At 46.0% G+C, this 21,991-nt stretch overlaps 1 protein-coding gene across 5 annotated transcripts in view; it reads right to left on the minus strand.

Moving 5' to 3' along the window:
• Positions 1-21,991, minus strand: part of ARHGAP39 (Rho GTPase activating protein 39) — a 242,709-nt gene that overhangs the window by 125,119 nt on the left and 95,599 nt on the right. For 4 of the 5 annotated variants that reach the window (XM_061607088.1, XM_061607087.1, XM_061607089.1 and 1 more), the window contains one exon: positions 2,093-2,527. In XM_061607088.1, coding sequence (XP_061463072.1) covers positions 2,093-2,484 — 392 coding nt within the window. In that variant the 5' untranslated portion in view covers positions 2,485-2,527. Of the gene's footprint in view, positions 1-2,092; positions 2,528-4,733; positions 4,760-21,991 lie in introns of those variants that run through there. The other variant, XM_061607086.1, reaches the window with a different exon arrangement.

Here is a 21,991-nt window from a genome sequence, read left to right on the forward strand (position 1 = left end):
AGAATATACCAACAACTGCCTGTTGCAATATATCACTTCCCATAGCTTAAGATGCCCCCCACACTTTGAGAGAAGGTGAGTGGCTACTAGTGAGAGTGGGGGCACCCAGATATAGAAGGCTTGCCCTGGAGAGACTTCCCGGGTATCTTTACTTCAGTGCCAGGCAAACAAGCTTTTTCATTTTTCCAAGCCACGTAATTTTTTCTGGGCGGTGCTTTTTTATTGTGATGGTACTCTTGTTTTGTACTGGCACCCGTGGCACTTTCATCAAGGCGTAAGGACTGGCAAAAGCATTGTTTGCAGGCTTTCCTACCATTTTCTGTGTCTTGAGTTTTACTGCCTTATCTAACGTTCTATAGTTATTTATACCGTTTTAGCTAAACTTGATTAAACATATTGGACATTGCTGATCTATTAATTTCAACATATACTGGGGATTATGGGCGGCAGCCAGCCTTGCGCAGGCAGACTTCCACATGTGCAAGGGTGTATCGCCTTCTCTCTTCCCCCTGCAGCCACCTGCGCGCGCGCACACACCTCAAATCTGCTCCGCAAGTCCCCCCAGCCACCTGGAGCAGATATTGAGGGCACATGGGGGGCTGGGTGGGAGAGGAAGGAGAAGTCCTACTGTGCAAGGGGGAGTCTATTCCAGTCACACATATTTGCAACAAGATGAGGGTATGGCATGCTAGGTGGCCTGGGTGCCATAAATGTGATATCTCCCCTACCCGACCCATAAGAATTTTGTTTGGCAACTCTTCTGCCACCTGAGTCTTTGTCGTGCGTTGTCCCACATATTTTTGGTACAAAGAGGTCTAGAAGCTTACTTAGAAGAAGCGAGGCTGAGATTTGGGGAAAGTTACTTTCTGTGACTGATACATCTGAAGCATTTTTCTTTCGGCACCCCAACAGAACTGTAGCATTTGCACAGGTCTAGGAGGAAAGATCCTGGGGGGGGGGAGAATACTGTTGTATTGTTGTGAAAACAACAACCTTCGGAGACAACCCCATGCTTGTTTTCTTCTGTTTATTGTTATTGTCTGTTAGCTACCTTGAGGCTCCTTGGAGAGATAGATGGTGTAGAAGAAAATTAAATAAATGAATAAAGGCTTGTCTTTTTAAACAGAAACTAAAAGTTGCCTTAGTTTTTCTTTTTTTAATTATCCACAATAAATAAATGTGAGACACAGGACGTAGGAAAGAGTTTTTTGAGAACAGTTTTGATGGTGTCAGTTAATTCGTTAAAACAAATTGCTCTCGGGGGGGGAGACAGGGGGAGGGTCTGCTTCCTTCTGCATCCTTCCCCCTTCGTTATGGTGCAGCATGGGGAGGAGCCCTACACCCTCCCGGCAGCAACAGACGCACATGGCCACGAGCCCATGAAAGGGAACAGAAAGCACTCTTATCCTTGTGTGCCTAGCTGAGTGGCGAGACAGTGAGAGGAGGAGCAGCAAGTAACGGAGGCCATCTCGTGCCAGGGGCTGCTTCTGTAGCCAAGGAGCAGAGGACTCAGTATCCCCTTAGAAGCAGAGACAGGAGGAGTGCATGCAGTCGCCGCAGCGCTGGGGTGCCCCCCCCCACGCCTCCAAATGATGAGCCACAAGTGCAGTCGCTGAAGCACCGCAGATTCCTGACTCGGACAACGGAGCATCCCGTCATCAGAGAGATAGCAGCGACTTGCCCCAATCAAAACTGCAGCAATGTTACAAGCAAGCTTCAGACTATGAACCCTCCTTCAAGAAGGAGCACTGAAAACCAACAAAAAAGGAAATTAAAAACCCCACAAAGAAAAAGAGCACAGAGCTCAAAAGCTCACATCTCACAGCTGCTTCACAATTTCATCCATGATTAAACCCCTGGTTTCAAATTAAATGTGCCATTTCCCCCAAGCCAAAGTTAATCTTTCCGCCCTACTCCACGGGGTCCTTAGACAGAGCTCACAGCGGAGAACGAGACTGGCCCTTGATCATGCAGCTCCATGCACTAGGCCATCCTGCCGTTTACACCCTGAAAACCAGAGACTGGGGGCTTCTGCATGACACAGTGGAGCAAAGGATTGCAAGACCTGCCACCTCCGACACGACAGCATTACCTTTCTGTTTCTTCTTTGACGGTGGCAAACTGGGAGGGCTGGCGGTGGGGCCGGTTCTGCTCCTGCGCTTTCTCCCCACCCTCCAGGTCCTGCTCCAGGGAGGAGCTGGTGCTGCCTTCTCGGCTGACATTGCTGCTGCGCCCGGGGCTATTTTCGGTGGAGGCCCGGGGAGACTCGGTGTTCTGCTTCAAGGTCTGGAGCTTGGCCAGCGGGATGATATCGCAGTTCTGCGGGCGATGCCACACCGTCCGCTGGGTGGTGGCATTGTAGTAGTAGAAGCGCGAGGTGTTGGGGTCAAAGAGCTCCCACCACTGGTTCTCGTTGGTGCGCTTGATACGGACGCCAGGGGGCGGGTCCCAGACGCACTCCCCTGTGATCAGGTTGGCATACATGCGCTCCCGGGTGCGAGGCTCTATGATTTCCACCCATTCCAGCCTGGGGAGGGAAAAAATGGCAGAAAGAAACTTTTAGAAGCCAGTATCTTACCAGAAGAATATAACAACAAATGTTATAAAAATATACAATAAAACCCAGGCAATGGTCTGAAGGCATATGAGGCCAGCTCCCTGCTGAAGCTAAGCAGGGTCAGGTCTGGTCAGTGCCTGGATGGGAGACCTCCTGAGAACCGTATGTAAGCCACCTTGAGTTTCTATCATGAAAGGAAAGGTGGGGTATAAATGTAATAAATAAATAAATAAAACCACAATATAACTAATACAAACATAATACGTAATAACATAAATTACAAATAAATACCAGAACAATTCCAACACTCTTCCCCACTCAGAATGTCTCAACTTCAACCTCGGCTCCTACTGGGAGGAACGGCGGGACATACATACATACGTACACACACACATCAGGCCCCGGCACACACAAACCACCCCAAAGTCTCACGAGAAAGAAGGTTTGCAGGCAATCCCAAACATGACATTTGGGGCAGTTTTTGTGGGCCTGGTAGCCATCTTGCACATTGAGTCTGTCCTGCCTCCCATGACCTTACTGAGCTCTTTGTTGAACACTCAGAACATGAATCTGTCAGCAGTGCAAACCCAGGACTCTGGGCAACCCCAGGTGGCCATTCAGGTACTGGTCAAGACCCAGAAATGTTTAATCCAGGGATGGGGAACCTGTAGCCCTCCAGATGTTGTTGGATTCCTACCACCTATCAGCCCTGCAAATGGTCAGGGATGATCAGGAGCACTTTAAAAATACCTAGAAGTATTATAATACAACCAGCACAGCCCACTTAACTAGTGTACCTTATATTGTACATCACGTCTCTAAGTAACAATATACAGGACATCCACCATCGAACACAACAGCATATGTGCCAGTTGACATCCAATATAGACTCCTACAGAAACAGCTACGGACCTTAACCCTTCCAGATCCTGATGAACTACAACTCCCATCAGCCCCTGCAAGCAAGGCCAATGGCCAGGGATGATGGGTGTTCTAATACAGCAACATCTGGAGGACCAAAGGTTCCACACGCTTGCATTAACCAGTACCTAACAATAGTGCTAAGAGTGCAAAATAAAATTATCCACAAGGGGTTCCAGAAACAGTCACAATACAGGCGGGCCCCGCTTATACGGCAGGTTCCGTTCCGGACCCCAGCTGTGAAGCGGAAATCGCCGTAAAGCGGAACCCCACTGAGTATAATGGGGTGCGTCACACGAAAATGCCGCAAAATGCCGCAAAAGCGGCTTTAAAACGGGGAATGAAAGCCGCCTCATTGCGGAACGCCGGGAAGTGAAGCGCTGGTAAGCAGGGCCCTACTGTATACACACTCACCAGAATACCGAAAAAGAGATGAAAGATGTGTGAACAGTCTCCCAAGAGGTTTCTTTATTTTATTGTATTGGCCCCATGGTCCATAAAGTCCGGTTTAAAAGAGCTTAGATCCATTTGGGAAGGGGCATAGTTTACTGGCACAGCATCTGCTTTGCACGCAGAAGGTCCCTAGTTCAGTCGCTGGAATCTTCAGGAACGTCTTCCACTTGAAAGCTTGGACAGCCACTGCCAGTCAGCGTAGACAGTTCTGAGCTGGACAGGCCAAGAGTCTACTAGTTTATTAGCTAACTTCCCATCTGGACAGTTGCTTGGCCCAAGTAGATGCTAAGTCTTTTACTTACAGATGTGGTAAATAATACAATACAGTAGGGCCCCGCTTTACAGCCCTTCGCTTTATCATCATCATCTTTATTTTTATCCCGCTCTTTTCCCAAGGACTGGAACTCAAGGAGGCTTCCAAATATAAAAGTACATAATAACTTACAAGCATACAAAAAATCTACATTAGAATACAATTAAACTATGAGCAATAATAAAACCATTTAAATATACAATTGGAGTAATTCAAATTCAATTTAAGATAGTATAGATAAAACAGTAAGACAACACCCTCTTCAAACCCCATGCTGTACAGAGCTTCGCTAATGCAAAGATGTGATCAATTACTATTGCCCTGGGCTCTTAAATGATTTTTTTAAACTTTCCCCCCACAATGAAACAGAAGTTGTTTCACCACATGTTGAAAAGCCCGCCCCTTCGGCACTTGTGGAGGACACATGCCTGAGACCAAATATTTAAAAAGCAACACCACTACTAGACTTAAAAAATGCATAATGCTAACCAACATGGCATGCCATTACTGAACAGAAGCAGGAAATGGAACGTCTTTTCAAAGCAGCCTTCCTCCAGAACAGCTGCTATGCAGATGAGGAAGAAGGATGCAAAGGGCCTTTCAGAAGCCTGGAAGAGAAAAGGGCAGAGTGGGTCAGGGTTCTGCTCTTCACCTCTGGGTCACAGGGCTGCAGGAGCAGTTCTGATCACAGAAAGGAAAAACGAAGAGATCACTGGCCTAACTCAACACACACCGCAACAAGGCAGATCACACACCCAGGGAGAGCCACATGACCAGTCTACACAATCCAAACAGCAGCATATCACGCAGCAACAAAGCGCTCAAGGAACAAATAACTCCCTTTATGATAACTCAAGGAAGTGAGCCAACTTTCCTCTTCCAACAAGCCTTTTAAGTTGAGACCTATCCCAGTCTGAGTCTGTGTTAGAATTGCTTTTAATATAATAAGGTTTTTTTTTTTAAAAAATTAACATTTTGTTTTAATGTAGTTTAAGGTCTTTTTATGATGTTTTAAAGTGTTTTTAGCGTTTCTGTTTGCCGCCCTGGGCTGCTGCTGGAAGGAAGGGCGGGGTATAAATAAAATAATAAATAAATAAAATAATAAATAAATAAAATAATAAATAAATAAAATAATAAATAAATAAACTAGGACACAGCAGCAGAAGATAACACACACCCCTGGACCAGTAGCCAAATTGGACCATGGCCAGGGCAAATAATATTTCTTGAATACGCAGGGTGGTTATCCATCTCTGGTTAACCAATAAGCTGACACTGAATCTTCAGGGTATAACAGAATCGCCCTGGTGTCTGCACACTTTCCATCTGCCCCGAAGACCTCCACATTGCAAAGTTCCTATTAACAAGCGTGCCTTGCTATCAAAGGGCAACAAGATACTTCTCTTCCCTTGATTTTCTTTTCCATTCGCAAACATCTAAAGAAGCAACACACAGTACACCGTCTTCCGAAGCTGCTTCCCAAAAATGCTCTCCTTCAAAAGGGTTACAAATAAAGCCTGCTGTGTCTGCTGTAAAGATGGGCTAGTGGGCTTCCGATCACCTCATTCAAAAATCCTGTGCAATCATACTTGGGATAGGCGAAACTGACCTGTGGGAAGGGAGGAAGGACAGGGGTAGGGAGGAAGGTGGAGGGAAGAGGGAGGGGAGAGAGGGAGGAGATTGAGGGGAGAGACACACTCCCTGTTCTGCCGGTTACAGTGCGTCTCCACCTCTCTCTTCTGAAAACAGGTACACGACACTAGTCAAACCCCATCCTTTTTTACTGTAAAACCTGGTGGGAGCAGCTTGAATGTGTTGTTTTTTTAAAAAAAAATCAGCTTCAAAGAGATTTCACAACTGATTGGCAGATCAACCCGTGCCCTCTCCAGGTATGGCTAACGGAAACACATTGATCTGGAGACTAGTGTGTTTACAGCCTGGATAGGTGGGTACTGAGTAGAGGAAAGCCCTTTTCTTTCCAAAAAGAAAATATTGTGAACAGTATCATTTTTCGGGTTTCCCACCCACCTTTCTATTCTACAGCAAGCACATGTCGTCTCCCACCTAAATTTAAACCAAAGCTGTCCCCAGCCACAACCACACCAGACATTTATTCCACTTTCAACAGTCATGGCTTCCCAAAAAGAATCCTGGGAAGTGTATCTTGTGAAGAGGCTGAGAGTTGTTAGGAGATATTCTATTTCCCTCACAGAGCTACAATCCCCAGAAGAGGGGCTGATTGTTAAACCACAGTGGAATCTGTCAGGGGAATAGGAATCTCCTAACAATTCTCAGCACCCTTCACAAACTACACTTCCCAGAATTCTTTGGGGGAAGCCGAAGTGGAGTAAATGTGTGGTGTGGATGCGGTCCCCTGATCATTCAAGCCAAACAGGCGTTAGTCTGGCTTTTAGAACATTGACAGTTGGTTCTTACTGAGCATACCTGCGCTATTATAGACGCCAATGTTAATTTTCTTAAATTAATTAAAAATCAGCCAGGCATTTTTTAACCTTTACACTGCAGAAGATGGGGCAAGGTCAGTAACAGGATTACAAGTACTCTGTGAACATGGCTGATTTTTAATTAATTTCAACAAATTATGAGACCACTGACAGAAAAAAGTCCAACAGAGATCTGGATTCTTTTGTTTTGTAATTTGAACTCTTGATTCTCTCTGAATGTTTTGTGTATCACCATGAAAACTTAAAGGTTTGTTAAGCAAGCATTGCTGAATTCAGGACTAAAAGTTTTGTAAGATTTTGCTTTGAAATGAGCTTAAGGGAAGCAGCAGAATGGCATGGGGGGTATTTTCAATTTAACATGGCAGAATGTGAAAAATCCATACTTGCTGTAGTATACAACCACTCTCATGACATCATCATCATCATCATTTTATTATACTGACTTTCATTTCAAGAACTACCAAGACAGTTCACAAACAAATAACAGCCAACAGCAAAATAAAATCAATCATAAAAATACAGCTACTCATAATTAAAGTACATACTAAAACAAATATATTAAAACATCCATAATCAAAATATATAATAAACAAGCCCATTAAAACAGCATAACAGTTAAAACAACTATCAAAGCAGCAGATTCAAGTCAGAAGATGAGGGAAATCCTTGCCTGAACAGGTGTGTCCTCAAGAGCCCGCGGAAAGCCAATACTGATGGGGCTTCCCATATTTTAGCAGGGAGAGGATTCCACAACACGGGTGCCACCAATGAAAACGCCTTCATGTTACCACAAGTCAATAATCCTGATGGAAGAGAGCTATGAGACCTGACCCCTCAAAGAGCCTTCAGTATGATCTAGACACCCATCACCAGCACTGAATCATGAGAATGCCCCTCTTGTACAGTGTGTGTGTGTGTGTGCGTACACAGAGGACCAAAATTGTATAAACCAGGCACATGTACAATCAGGTGGTTTAATGGAACGCCTAGGTCATACTGACAAACAGTGGTGGCTGTTGCCGGTTGGGACTGGGAGGGCAGAAGGCAAGGAGTATCTGGAGCCAGAGCCACCCCTGACTGGTTGTAAGTAAGAAGGCAAACAAGTGGGGGCTGGCTGGGGGTAGACTGAGGTTGGTGGGGCACTGCCCCATTCACCCTAACTGGCCCAGCCCAGCCCCCATTGCTGACAAAGGCTATCTGCTTAGTGAAAAGGAGCTTCTCCAAGACACTGTTGTGGGGAGCTAGGGTAGAACTAAAAGAATGAGCTTGCAGCTGAGAAGTCCCTCTGCCACAAATTCACAGGCGGCCTTAATCCATTTCTCTCAGCCTCAGTCCCCACCTGGAATATGGAAATACTACGGACCTGCCTTATACGGTTATTGTTCATTGTACTGTGCTTGTGGCAGTGCAGCCTTGCCACTGACGACGCATGCACCAGAAATAAGCAGAGAGGGAGAGAAATGGAGGAGAATAGAAAGAATGGAGATGCAGGCAAGGGTTGTGGGATACATGGGCAAGGCAGCATCAACAGGCGGGACATTCTCCTACTGCCAGCTGATTTAATTCATTATTCATTACTACAGAGCTGGCCCATCTGAACAGTCTAGTTCCAATCATTTAACAATCATCATAATATACAGGGCAGTACTTTAAAAATGTATACGTACAGCATGAATTTTTACCCGAGGTGCCTTCTGAACATTCGGCACCAAAGAGATCTAGGTTTTGCACTCAGAATTATGTGCATCTCTACAGTGTGCGCTGCGAGTCTCCTGCACTCCTGCTCTCAGTATGCTCAGCTTTCAGCTGCAGAGGTTAATTTATTTTTTTAAATGTGCCCACCCTAGCCATATAAGCTCAGGCATCCTACATAGAATAGAAATCTTGCCTTGAATATATTTATTTATTATTTATTACATTTATACCCCACCTTTCTTTTCATGGTAGAAACCCAAGGCAACTTGCATATGGTCCCCAGGCGGTCTCCCATCCAGGCACTGACCACACCTGACCCTGCTTAGCTTCAGCAGGGAGCTGGCCACATGTCCCTTCAGACCAGAGCCTGCTCATTGTCCTGAATGCTTCTCAGGATGACCGAGAGTGGAGAGTTTCCTGTAGTGCCGAGGCAAAACTCCTACTATTTAAAGCCTAGATCTTCATTCCTGTGGCTTTCTTCACACCCTCCCCTCAGCAATGCCATTACCCACTGGGGATGGGGGTCAATGCCTGCAAGATGCTCCAGTACTCTGGAATGTGGGCCTTCAGAGCCCCATGTGGCTTGTGACTTGGGTCCGCCAAAGAGCTGCTGCAGCAGCAGCACGTCAGCCAGTGTGTGCTAGTTGACACCCTGTGGTCTGCTTGGATCAGGCCTTGGCAGTGACACTTCTAATGCCTTGTGGTCACATAAGAACAGCCTGCTGGATCAGGATTAAAGGCCCATCTAGTCCAGCGTCCTCTTCTCACAGTGGCCAACCAGAACCCTTTCGGAAGCTCGCAAGCAGGACCTGAGTGCAACAGCAACTCTCCTCTCTTGTGGTTTCCAGCAACTGGTATTAGGCAGCATACCGCCTCCAACTATGAAGGCAGAGCATAGCCATCATGGCTAGTAGCCATCGATAGCCTTATCCATCATGAATATGTCTAATCTTTTAAATCCATCCATGTCGGTGGCCATCTCTGCCTCTTGTGTGAGCAAATTCCATACTTTAACAAGGTGCTGTGTGAAGAAGTAATTCCTTTTGTCTGCCTGAATCTTCCAACATTCAACTTCATTCAGTGTCCAAGAGATCTATTATGGGAGAGTGTGGGGTGTCCATGGGCAGGGGAATGTCCAAAGGCCAAGCTTCCATAGCCTCTTGCAGAAGACAAAACAAATCACAACCCCCAGACAGCTTGGCTTCTTATACTTTATTGGGGATAGGCAGTTACATCACTCCACACATCCCCAGTGAGGGTCCCTTCACAGCCACTGGGGAGGGGGCTAGGTTGAGGCTTTGATGTCCCTGTATATATATAATACTGTAAATATGGTAAGTGCAGGTTTATTAGAGTGTATGTGGTAAGTAGACTGAGTGAGAGGGGGGAGTACATGGGTTGGAATGTTGATGAGTGTTGTATTATGATTGGCTGAGCGCTTGAGTGCCTGAAGGTATAAATGAGAGGATGACAGTGGAGAGATTCTGTTGGTCCTGAGGGTTGGAGGGTGGATTGGATTAGGCGGGTAGTGAGGCAGGTTACTGATGACTAAGAAACAAAGAGTAAGGCATCTATTGAAATCACACGCTTGTAGACTAAACCTTTAAGTAATCTTGTTATTCCTTGTGTATATAAATAAATATTTCTTGGTTTACCTAACGTCTGATCCTTGGCTGGGTTACACAGACCAGAAGGGTGGGCAGGGCATATACCAAGGTTGGGAAACGGTATCAATGGTGGCAGCGGTGAAGTGATAGTGTAACATCATCAGGTATCCAGAGCAACCCAGGGCTGTAATCTTTAGAGGCACAAAGATACAGGGGGTTGAGGCCTGTAAGTGCACCCAGACACAAAGTAGCAATAAGCCAGGAGGAGACTAAGGCACAGTCTCAAGGCATTATTGTTTACAGGGAGTGTCAGGTGGTGGGGCCTAGCAGTGGGATCTTGTGGGATCTTTGCTAGAGCCGGTGAGAGAACTGTTTTGACAGCAGGACCCTGAGGTGGGACCGTGACAAGGCAGTGACCACAGGTGGGATCCTAGCAGGTGGCGCCTGAGGTGGGACCTGACAGGAAGGGGCCTGACAGAGGCCTCACCCCTCGTCCTGTGGTGTTCCATCCATCCCCTCAAAGTGCCTGGCAGCCCCTTCAGGCTGAAGACCCTCCTCCGCTTCAGTCAGAGCTTTTAGTACATGGGCCTCTGAAAGCTCCCTACCAACAGCTGGGTCTTCCTCCAGCTGTTCCTTCTTTGGCTCGTCTCCCAACCCGTTTGGTTGACCAGGGGTCTGTTCCTCCATCTACACAGGACTGAAGCCAAGGGGGCAGTGGGGTGGTCCCTGGTAGTCCTTCACAGAGAGGGAGAAAAACTTTTCTTGATCCACTTTTTCCCTGCCATGCATAATTTTATACACTTCTACCATGTCACTTCTTACTCTAAACAGCCCCCAAATGCATCCTTTCTTCACAGAGGAGTTGCTATACACACAACCAGATCGCATAACCCACATTCAAAACAGCTTCATCACCCCAGTAGTGATGCCCTGCCACCTCCTAGTCTGGGATCTCTGGTGAAAATAGGCAAAGCCTCCCAAAGCTGCTCTGCCAGTGGAACATTTTGCCATCAGCTTCTCACATTAATCCCTTCTGATGGGCCTTTGCCATTTGCCCACCCACCCTACAATGTCTTCCCTTACAAATTCATGCATCACAGCCCTATCTCCCAACATCCCCTGCTCACTCCAATTTTTTGCACATGTAAACTCTCCCACCTGCATTCGCAAAGAAGAGGGGATTCCAGCACATGCTGCCAGCCAGCGGCCACCATGCCAGATCCACCACTTGACATTTGCAAACAGGAGAAAACAAAGACTAGCATGCCACTTGTCAGGCAGGCACAGCTGCACAACAGAACTGGCTGGCATTGGCCAAATCTGATACAGGCTCCAGGTGTGAAAGTGCAGGGTTCAGAACAGAAAGCTTTGCTCAGCCAATCCCCCTCTGGACCACTCACAAGGGGAAGGAGGTGCTTCTCTCCAATTGGAACGCCATGTCTATCTGCCTGCCTATCAAGAGCTATTGATGGATTTGAAATCAAGGTGATTTTAGAAATAGATAATCACAAAGGGTTTTGATTTTAGTCATTTACTTAAATCAACTTTCAGAGTTGGTAATTCATATATTTTTCAAAGAAGCATGCATACTAGCCAGTGGTTGCTATAACAAAGCCTTTGTTTGCAACTAAACAGAGTCTCTATGCTACCCAGGAGCACAATCTAAACCCTTGGGCTCATCCAGCCCACAGAATTTATTTCTGTTTAGAGAAGCGATTGTGAAGGTAACAATTTCCACTCAGTTCACACAATATATGTGTAAACCAGCTAAGCAACTACACAGAAGCTTCAAGAAGCAACAGCTGGTATTTTTACTAGGCAGAATAGGCTCCCCCACCCCCAATCACATGGAAGCGAAATGATAATATTGTTTGGTTGGCAAAGTCTAAATCAGCCTCCACCAACCTAGTGGTCTCCAGATGTTTTAGATATTAAATCAAAAACACCTTTAAACAAAGGCATCCGTTTTTATCCACTTGTGTTGATAGCAAAGCTACATATTCTATACCTTACAGAAATATATATACACACCTGCTGCAAAATGGAAATGGCCTGCCTTCAAGTCGATCCGGACTTGGTGACCCTATGGTGAACCTATGAACAGGGAATTCATGGTAAGCGATATTCAGAGGGGGTTTACCATTGCCTCCCTCTGAGGCTAGTCCTTCCCAGCTGGCTAGGGCCTGCTCAGCTTGCCACAGCTATTTATTATTTATTTATTTTATTCAGCTTACATATATCCCGCCCGACTAGCAAACAGCTCTCTGGGCGGCAAACATGGAAACATATACAATAATAAAATTACAAGATCAATATAACAAATATAAAAGTACATCATCTAAAATACCAATTACAACATTTACATAAATAACTTAGATTAAAATGCCTCAGAGAAGAGAAAGGTTTTAACCTGGCGCCGAAAAGATAATAGTGTCGGCGCCAGGCGTACCTCCTCGCCCCTTCCTTGTCCGCAACTGCCAGCTGGGGGGCAACTGGGCTCCTTGGGACTCTGCAGCTTGCCCGCGGCTGCACAGGTGGCAGGGCGCGTAACCCCTGAGCCACTCACTGTGGAGGTGATCTTTAGCTGGCCCTGGACACCCAGGAGACACGAGCAGGGATTTGAACTCACAGACTCTGGACTCCCAGCCAGGCTCTCCTCCCCACTGTGCTATACCAGCTGTCAGACCCACTGCAGTCCAGACCAGGGTGAGCTGCACATCAACTGAGTGGCCAAGTGAGATGGAACACCATCAGTGGCAAGTGCTCCTTCTCCCTCACCTTCCCTCTCCGGCAAGTGCCCAGGCTATTGGTGATCAGTAGTGGAGTGGCAAATTCAGAAGTGCAGGGTCCCTTCATGATAGTCACAGTCACTATCCTCCCTCTTTTTTGCTGCTGGGTTAAGAATGAAATCCTTGTTAACGCCTTCTCCCAACAACAACAGACGTCCCTAGGAGCCAATAAGCATGGAAGGGGAGTGTGTTAGCTACTGAGAAGTCTTCTCAGTGGCTGCCTCCCCTCCTTTCACTCTGATTGGCTCCAATCAGCAGGGAAGGACAAGGAAGCATGTTAGAAGACTCTTCTCAGTGGCTAACACACTCCCCTTTCATGCTGATTGACTCATAAGATGCTGGAGACATAGGGACCCTGCTGGGACCCTGCTCCCAAAAAAGTAAAGGGTCTAAGACCCCACGAGACTCCAGACAACTACATCACTGGTGGTAAAACCTCTGCCTACACTGCATTTCAGCTTCAACCATCTCTCTCTCTCTCTCTCACACACACACACACACCCAAAGGCTCAGAAGACGCAAACACCACAATCTGAAAAGGACTGGAGCTCCTTTCAGAAATAAGTGAGTGACACCGCCTCTCCCTCTCTGTGCCTTCAAACCCCTCCTCAAAAACCATCTAACCTCTTCTGTGAAGTGTGGGATTGAAGCCCCAAATCCACATCTCCCACGAAAACTAAGGCCACATCTGCATCATATGGTGGTTTATCAGCCAACCCCTCTCCCCAGGGAGCTCTGGGAATTGGAGCTCTGTGAAGGGGCTAAGGGTCCCCTAATAATTATCCATTCCCTTTTTCAAACTACAATCCCCAAAATTCTTTGGGGGAAGCCATGACAGTTTAAAGTGGTATAATACTGATAGTGCAGATGGGGCCTAAGCGTGTTCAGAACTACATTCAGACCCATTTTATCAGCCCATCCCCGCCCTGGTTACCTTTGCATCTCTCTTTCCTTCCCAGAGCCTGTCGGATCAGGCCAAAGTGGGCCTCTCTAGTCCAGCATCCTGTTCTCACAGTGGCCAACCCATTCCCCATGGCAAACCTGAGTACAAGAGCTCCCCTCCTGTGGTTTCCAGCAACTGGTATATTCGGAGACATACTGCCTCTGACTATGGAGGGACAGCATAGACATCATCTGACCTGCTATTCAGTAGATTGTATTCCTAATATTGGTCCTCAAAATCTTAAACAAAACAAAAAACCGCAGATATTTACACCAGGCTTTAAAAAAAAAAAACCCTTCAAAGTAGAATGCACATCTTTGTTTCATCAATAAAACAGAACACGTTCCTAAAAGCCGTTTTGCTAATGAAGTATTTTTTGCCCTGTGTAAGGCCTTTTTCAAAAACAGCTGCTATAGCACTGTGGGGAGGAGAGCCTGGCTGGGAGTCCAGAGTGGGTGGGGCCACAGGCAAAGTAGGCAGAGCAACAAATGTAAATTTTACTTCTGTATAGCAGGCCAACTTTACACAGTCCTGGACACCCCTCTGTATTCTCCATTTGGGCAAGCAAGAGGTATTATCAGAGTTCCAGGATATGTTCCAGCCAAGCACTGAGGGTGCAAAGTAGCAGCCGGTGAGGGTATGGTCTAGGGAGACTGGGGTGGGGGGATCCCGAGGGCCAGACAGAGGCCAGAAGGGCTGCAGTTGGGCCCCAGACCTGAGGTTTTCCATTCCTGATTTATTATTTGACTATCATTAAATATTCAGTGACACAGCTGGTATAGCACAGTGGGGAGGAGAGCCTGGCTGGGAGTCCAGAGTCTGTGAGTTCAAATCCCTGCTCGAGTCTCCTGGGAGTCAAGGGCCAGATAAAGATCACCCTCAGGGAGTGGCTCAGGGGTGACGTGCCCTGCCACCTGTGCAGCCGTGGGCAAGCTGCATAGTCCCAAGGAGCCCAGTTGCCCCCAGCTGGCAGTTGAGGACAAGGAAGGGGCTGGCTTGTGCAGCTGTGGCAAGCTGAGCAGGCCCTAGCCAACTGGGGAGGACTAGCCTCAGAGGGAGCCAATGGGAAACCCCTTCTGAATACTGCTTACCATGAAAACCCTATTCATAGGGTAGCCATAAGTCGGAATTGACTTGAAGGCAGTCCATTTCCATTTTCAAGGCCTTTTTTGCGCTGAGCTTCCAAACTCTGCCTGCTCAGTATCTTCAGGGACAGCATTAGAAGATGTCATTTTTCACCAGTGGCTTTGTATTTGTGAAGCTCAGGTGACTGAGAACATTTGCCATTATGTACTCTCCTGCAACATATATTCTGAAATGAGGAGAACAGTTACTAGGCCACTCTTGGGACACTGGTCAATTCCAACAACAATTTAGACAGAAAGTACATTGTTTTAACTAACAGAGAAATGTGTTACATTCAGGATTAAAAGATTTGCCAGAAATTATAGCTAACAAATCCTGCAGATTTTAAATATTTGATTTATTTATTTGATTTATATTCCGCCGTTCCTTCCAGCAGGAGCCCAATATGTGCTTCCCTATTAAGATGTGATTTTAACCTGTGTGCACTGTAGTTTTTATATACCTGCAATGGTGACAAAAAGTCATAACAATCTACTTGGTTAAAATTAAGGGCCACTGCTCAGTGATAAGAGCATCTGCTTTGCACAGAGAAGGTCCCAGGTTTAATCCATAATGGCATCTCCAGGTAGGTCTGGGAAAAGGCCCCTGCCTGGAACACCAGACAGCCACTGCCCGTCAGTGTAGGCTATACTGAGCTAGATGGGGCAAGGGTCTGATTCAGTGTAAGGCAGCTCCCTAAGTCCTCACATCCCAAAAACAGATTTTTCACAAGCTTTACTTGTGTTATTCTGCAACATGAAGAACAATAAATCATTATTCCCCTCACCGGATTGTCACCTTGTAGTGGTGAGTGGGCTTGCGTGTTCCAGTGAACCCTGTGAGCGATGCCGTCGGGAGTCATGTACTCCCATCAGGGTCACCCATGGCGGTAAGGTCAAGGGAGAGGAACCAGACAAAGAACGATCCAAGAATGTCCTCAACGGCAGAACAGGCATAGGATAGCAATGTGTATGTTACAACGGCTGTGAAGGCGGATGAAGGCTGCAGCAGATAAAGGCCTCCCAATCGCCGTGGTACCCATGCCACTGGATCAAAGCCTTTTTCTATCAAGATTGTGTGTTGATCATGGTGCGCCTATCTCCCCATGTAAAACAAATTCACGCACAGGCGTCTTCCAACCAACCTTATTTTGGAAGACAATCTTACTCGGTCACGAGTGATCACCAGTAGTATAATAATAATTATTATTAGTGACAACAGATTAAATTTTAATCTTAACCTGTGGTCCATTGACCCCTAGGGTAGTCCATGGATGGGCTTCGGGGGATCTATGAACAAGGCACAATTTCCAATGTAATAAAATGAATTGTATTTAATTATTTGCTTATGATGGTCCATAGCTTTCATCATGCTCTCAAAAGGGTCCATGACTCCAAAAAGGTTAAGAACCACTGGATTAAAGTATCCTCCACCCTGCTAACAACAGTCACCTGTTGCACGCTGAACACAGAGGTGCTATGTGTTTGCCACAAGATTCAGGAAGAACCAACACAGAATTTTACATCAGGGGACACACAGTTGTGCCAATCCCCAAAGTTCCTCCATCCTTCATGGAGTCCTTCACCAGAACTATAGGAGGCCTTTCTCTATGGCCTCATCCTATGGCATTAGTGTGACACTGCAAAGGCCTGCAGTCACATGAACATCTTCCAAAAAATTAGCAGAATCCCATACAGCAGGGAGAGCCAACCTTGTGCCCTCCAAGTTTAAAACTCCCATCAGCCCAAGCCAATGGTCAGGGATGATGGAAATTGAAGTCCAAAACGTCTGGAGGGCACCATGTTGGCTACACCTGCCATACAGAATCTGTGTGAGATGCCAGGGATGAGCAATGAGCTGGCGTCCTGAAGCTGTGGTTGACCTTCATGCTGACCATGTAGCAAAGATCTACTCAAGTGGGTTGTGGGCCAAAGGAGCACCGTGGAATATGGGGTGGGGGAAAGAGAGAGAGCACGTGTTCCCACAGCATCAGCAGAATGTTTAAAGGACTCCTGTCAGCTGATCTGGTAAGAAAGAAAGAAAGCATCAAGCTCAGTTCTGCTCATGCACTGGCAGAGGGAAGAAAATTAAATTTTCCTTTCAGAGCAGCCTTCACCAACCCAGCACCCTCCAGATGTTTTGAGCTGTTGCTACGGCTCTTTCACACACTGTTTTCTCCTCTCGCTCTCGCTCTCGCCCCCCCCCCAATCACAGAGCATCAGCAAGCAGATGAGACAGATGCAGGCATCTCTCTTTGCAAAGACATCCGAGCCTCTCTCTACAGGATTATCTTCCCACTGCTGCAGAGTGGAGGGTCTCGTCCACTTTATGGCCCCTTTTAATTTACCAAATGTTATTAGTTGGCCTATGTAACTCAAACAAGTTACTCCAGGGGCACAACCGGATCAACAGCCAAGGCATATTCACTCTCACTCTGCCTGTTTGCTTTGGCGTAAAACTGGTTGTGGCAAGCAGAAAGGAGGAACCCTTCCCCCAACCAAATCCCAAATCCCAGGGGGCATTATAGACTCAACCAGCCCACTTGGGGGGGGGGGTCAAAGATTTCCAGAGCTGCAAAACCAAGGAAGAGCATGCTGTTCCTGGAGGATGCAGCACCCTGTCTTTCGCTTTGGAGGCAAGGAATGAGTCACCCTACGAAAGCAAAAGCCACTTTTGCTTTCGGGCTTCTGTTAAGTGTTGGGAACAACAGGAGAGGAAGAAAATAAAAGCCTTCAGCCGAAGTGGTTTCACTCTCACCCTCCTTTGTCCTTCTATCGATTACAGATGGCACACTGAGCCGATTACAGATGGCACACTGAGCCGATTACAGATGGCACACTGAGCCGATTACCTTCGATGATGAAAAGTTAAAAAAAAGAGTCAGTTGGAAGGATGCAGAAGCCAGCCACGTCCCTCTTGGGGAGGAGAGAGGCAAGGAAGTTTCTCTGGGATCCTTGCTCTGAAAATATTCTGATTAAACACCATGCGCTGCTCCAAAGGGAAGGCAGATTTTTACCCGCTCCTACTGATCAAGGGCAAAAGTGCAGGCATTTTAAGGCCACATATATTTTAAAGCCATGCACCAATTACCCTCCCACCCTTCACTACTATAAGCCTGCCTCAAGCTGGGAAAGCAGTATGAAGAACTTCACAGCTGCCAGCAACCTGAACATGTGTGCATGCTCTCCACCACAAGCCCCCTGAAAGGGCTTTCAGCCAGCAAGGTGCAAACTGCTGTCTGGGGGATCCCACCAACAGCTGCACATAGTGGGAAAACAAACAAAAGCATTTTACCCTTTTTAGGGGACCATAAGAATATAAGACAAGCCTTCTGGCTCAGGCCAAAGGGGGCCCATCTAATCCAGCATCCTGTTCTCGCAGTGGCCAACCCAGAGCGACCTGGGAGACCAGGGTTCAAATCCCCACACAGCCATGAAGCTCACTGGGTGACCTTGGGCCAGTCACTGCCTCTCAGCCTCAATGGTAAACCCCCTCTGAATACCGCTTGCCATGAAAACCCTATTCATAGGGTCGCCATAAGTCGGGAGCGACTTGAAGGCAGTCCATACATACATAACTCCCATCAGCCCCAGCCAGCATGGCCACTAGATTGGGCTGATGGGAGTTGTAGTTCAAAAAGTAACTTTTCCAAGCTCTGGGCCAACCAGATGTCCCCAATGGGAAGCCCACAAGCCAGACCTGAGCACAAGGGCATTCTCCCCTCCTGTCGTTTCCAGCGACTGGTATTCAGAAGCATGGTGCCTTCAACCATGGGGCCAGAGCATAGCCATAATGGCTAGTAGCCACTGATAGGCAAATCCATGGAGAATAAGGATAATCCTGGACTTCCGGGAAGGGTGACTTAGCCTGTGCCTGCTTTTGAGACGGGCTCCTGCCTCAAAAGAAGCTTATTCAGATATATCAGTCAGATTTTTTCTTTTTTTGACTGATTAAACTTCTCCCGGGTAGGGAGAAACGAAGAGATTAACCTCAAAGCCTATTTTTGTTGGGACGACCAGATCTCATTAATTTATGGGACGAGGTCCAGCCGACGAAGGTGGGACGGATTTTTAACAACAAGCTCTATCTGGAAAAGCGAACGTTCATCTTATCTTCTAAGAGAGAACGCACTAACAGGCAAGCACCCTTCTTTCTATATTTTTCTTTTACTTGACTTAAATTGTTGCTGTTTAAAAGAGATTTGCCAGATTGATCGGTTTTTGACATCTCACTGGGGAGCCATAACTTCTCTCTGCTACTCACTAATTAATAGCTTATCTCTGTTTTTGTTGCAAAAAGCTGTCCTGGATTTGCATTCTAAAGATATACACAGAAGAGGGATTTCTATTCCAGATTTTTATTTTGAAGAATATTATATTGTCTGAGACTACTCTCTTTTTGGTCTATTTTATTTTGACGAATCTGTTTTCTGACGACCGCCATTAATTGTTTCGATCCTGGGAACTGCATTTTGTTTACTTAAGCATGGAGAGATAAGGCTGTCTGCTCTGTTTATACTGTGATGTCACCAAGTTTGGAGTATTAACCCAATTGTTGCTGAAATAAGAAGTGGTTTTCCTATATTTTTCTTTTAAAATGGCAATTAAGAAAGTGGCTGAGAAGCTGGAAATAACTATGTTTCAGAAAATAATGGATGAGATTGAGATAACGAAACAAAACCTGCGACAGGGTTGAAAGGAGCTGAAAATTGAATTGAGTAAAATGAAGCAGGAGATTAAAGATATAGGGGTCCCTGTGAGAGAGGTGACCCTGGAAGGGGTCCCTGTGAGAGAGGAGACCCCGGAGATTGGAACAAACGTGGAACAGGAAAAAGATTTGGAGTCTATGGACTTTAGAAATAAAATTTATTGTTTGGAGACACAGGAGATTAAAGACATAGGGGTCCTTGTGAGAGAGGAGACCCTGGAGACTGGAACAGGGGTCCCTGTGAGAGAGGAGACCCTGGAGACTGGAACAGGGGTCCCTGTGAGAGAGGAGATCCCGGAGATTGGAACAAACGTGGAACAGGAACAAGATTTGGAGTCTATGGACTTTAGAAATAAAATCTATTGTTTGGAACTCAATGTTATCTCTGAAGAAATTAATGAAGATTCTAGAGATAAAGTTATCAATGGCATGGATAATCTTCTGGACTGGAATGATGTGATGGAGCCCAATATAGAGAAAATCTATGGAATTAACTGCAGCCATGTGACAATGGAAAAACTTTCAAGAGATGACCCAGTGTATTTTGAAAAAAAGAACAGAGATATGATTTTACAGCAGTATTTCAGCAACCTATTCAGAATGGATGGCAAGAAAATATTTGGGATAGAGGTAATTCCCATCAGACTCTTACTATATGACTATGGCTTTGACAGCAAGATTATTATGGAATACTGATAATGGAAGATTGGATACTGAAATTACTGGACTTAACAAGACTACTGAAGATGGAAGATGGAAAATGGAACTAATAGGGATAATAGAACAATGGCTACTGAAATTACTGAACCTAACAGATTCTGATGTGATGGATTAATTGAAATGTTTATTTTGACTATGGTTATGACAACAAGATTATCATCATAATTAGTAATGAGATGGATTAATCGATATGCTTATCTGGAAAAAAAAATTGATAGATATATTTCTTAAAGAATTGAAACCTCTCTTTGACTTTTTGTGGAAAGAATAAAGTAATGTTTATGAGATTTGATGATTAAGTAAGATAACTACTGGAGGAAAGTGATTTTATAATATGACTTAAGAGACAGGATTGTTATATATTATAGACTTATAACTGATTTGATCTTTGACAAATGGGAAGTCAATATTTTACTCTTTATTTTTTATTTTTGTTTTTTTTTTTCTTTTTTTCTTTTTGTTTAACTATTTTTGATTTTGTTTTTTGTCTTTGAATGTTTTATGATTTTGTCTTGTATGTTTTATGAAAATCTGAATAAAAATTATTGAAAAAAAAAAAGAGAATAAGGATAATCCTCTTTTAAAAGCGATCCCAGTTGGTGGCCATCGCTTCCTCCTGAAGGAGCGAATTCCATGCTTAGCTGCGTGAAGAAGAAAAGGTTGTTGTTCAGCCGCAGAGCAACTGCTTTGTATGCAGGCGGTCCTAGGTTCAAGCCCAGGGCTGGGAGAGAGCTGTCCAAACTCTGAGACAGTTGCTGCCAGTCAGAGTAGACAATAATGAGCTAGAGTGACCAGTGGTAGAAGGTGGGTTCCTATGTTCCCAGGAACTGAATGCCACAACTACGTGCACAATCCGGACGGAACTCAATGCCTCCAAAGACCAAAGTGTTTCAACATGTCCCAGGCTCTGGTCTGAAGGCAAATGAGGCCAGCTTCCTGCGGAAGCTAAGCAGGGTCAGGTCTGGTCAGTGCCTGGATGGGAGACCGCCTGGGGACCACATGGAAGCAGCCTTGGGTTTCTACCATGAAAAGAAAGGTGGGGTGTAAATGTAATAAATAAATAAATAAATAAAACCTGCTCTAACTACGGTTTGCTGTTTGGAACATAGGGAGCTGCCTTACAGAGTCAGACCACTGGGCCACCGAGCTCACTACTGTCTACACAGACTGGCAGTGACTCCCTAGGGCTTCAGGTAGGGAACACTTCCAGCCCCGCCTGGAGATGCCAGGGACTGAACCTGGAACCTTCTGCATGCAAAGCAGAAGCTCTGCCACTGAGCTACGACCTTTCCATACCTGTCTTTCTTTACAGCAAAAATACTGGTCTTAGAATCACAGAATAGTAGAGTTGGGCCTATAAGGCCATCAAGTCCAACCCCCTGCTCAATGCAGAGATCCAAATCAAAGCATTCCCGACAGATGGCTGTCCAGCTGCCTCTTGCCTTCTCCATGAGGAGACTGACATGCACTCCCTTGGGCTGTTAGCACTAAAATGGGCACACAAATGGGGAAGTGAGAAGCAGTAAAGCAATGCTGGGGGGGGACACGCCCAAAGCATAGACAGTGAGGTCACTGTATAAGTCCGAAGACCTCGCCTGGATCTCCAACCATCAGCAATGCTGACAGGCAGGAAGCCAGGAGGAGCTGAACACTCACACACACCCTGGGCAGACCACGTGTGCAAGCGGAGGCTCAA

Source organism: Rhineura floridana, chromosome 1, assembly GCF_030035675.1.
Source record: "Rhineura floridana isolate rRhiFlo1 chromosome 1, rRhiFlo1.hap2, whole genome shotgun sequence".
NCBI classification, from domain to species: Eukaryota; Metazoa; Chordata; class Lepidosauria; order Squamata; family Rhineuridae; genus Rhineura; species Rhineura floridana.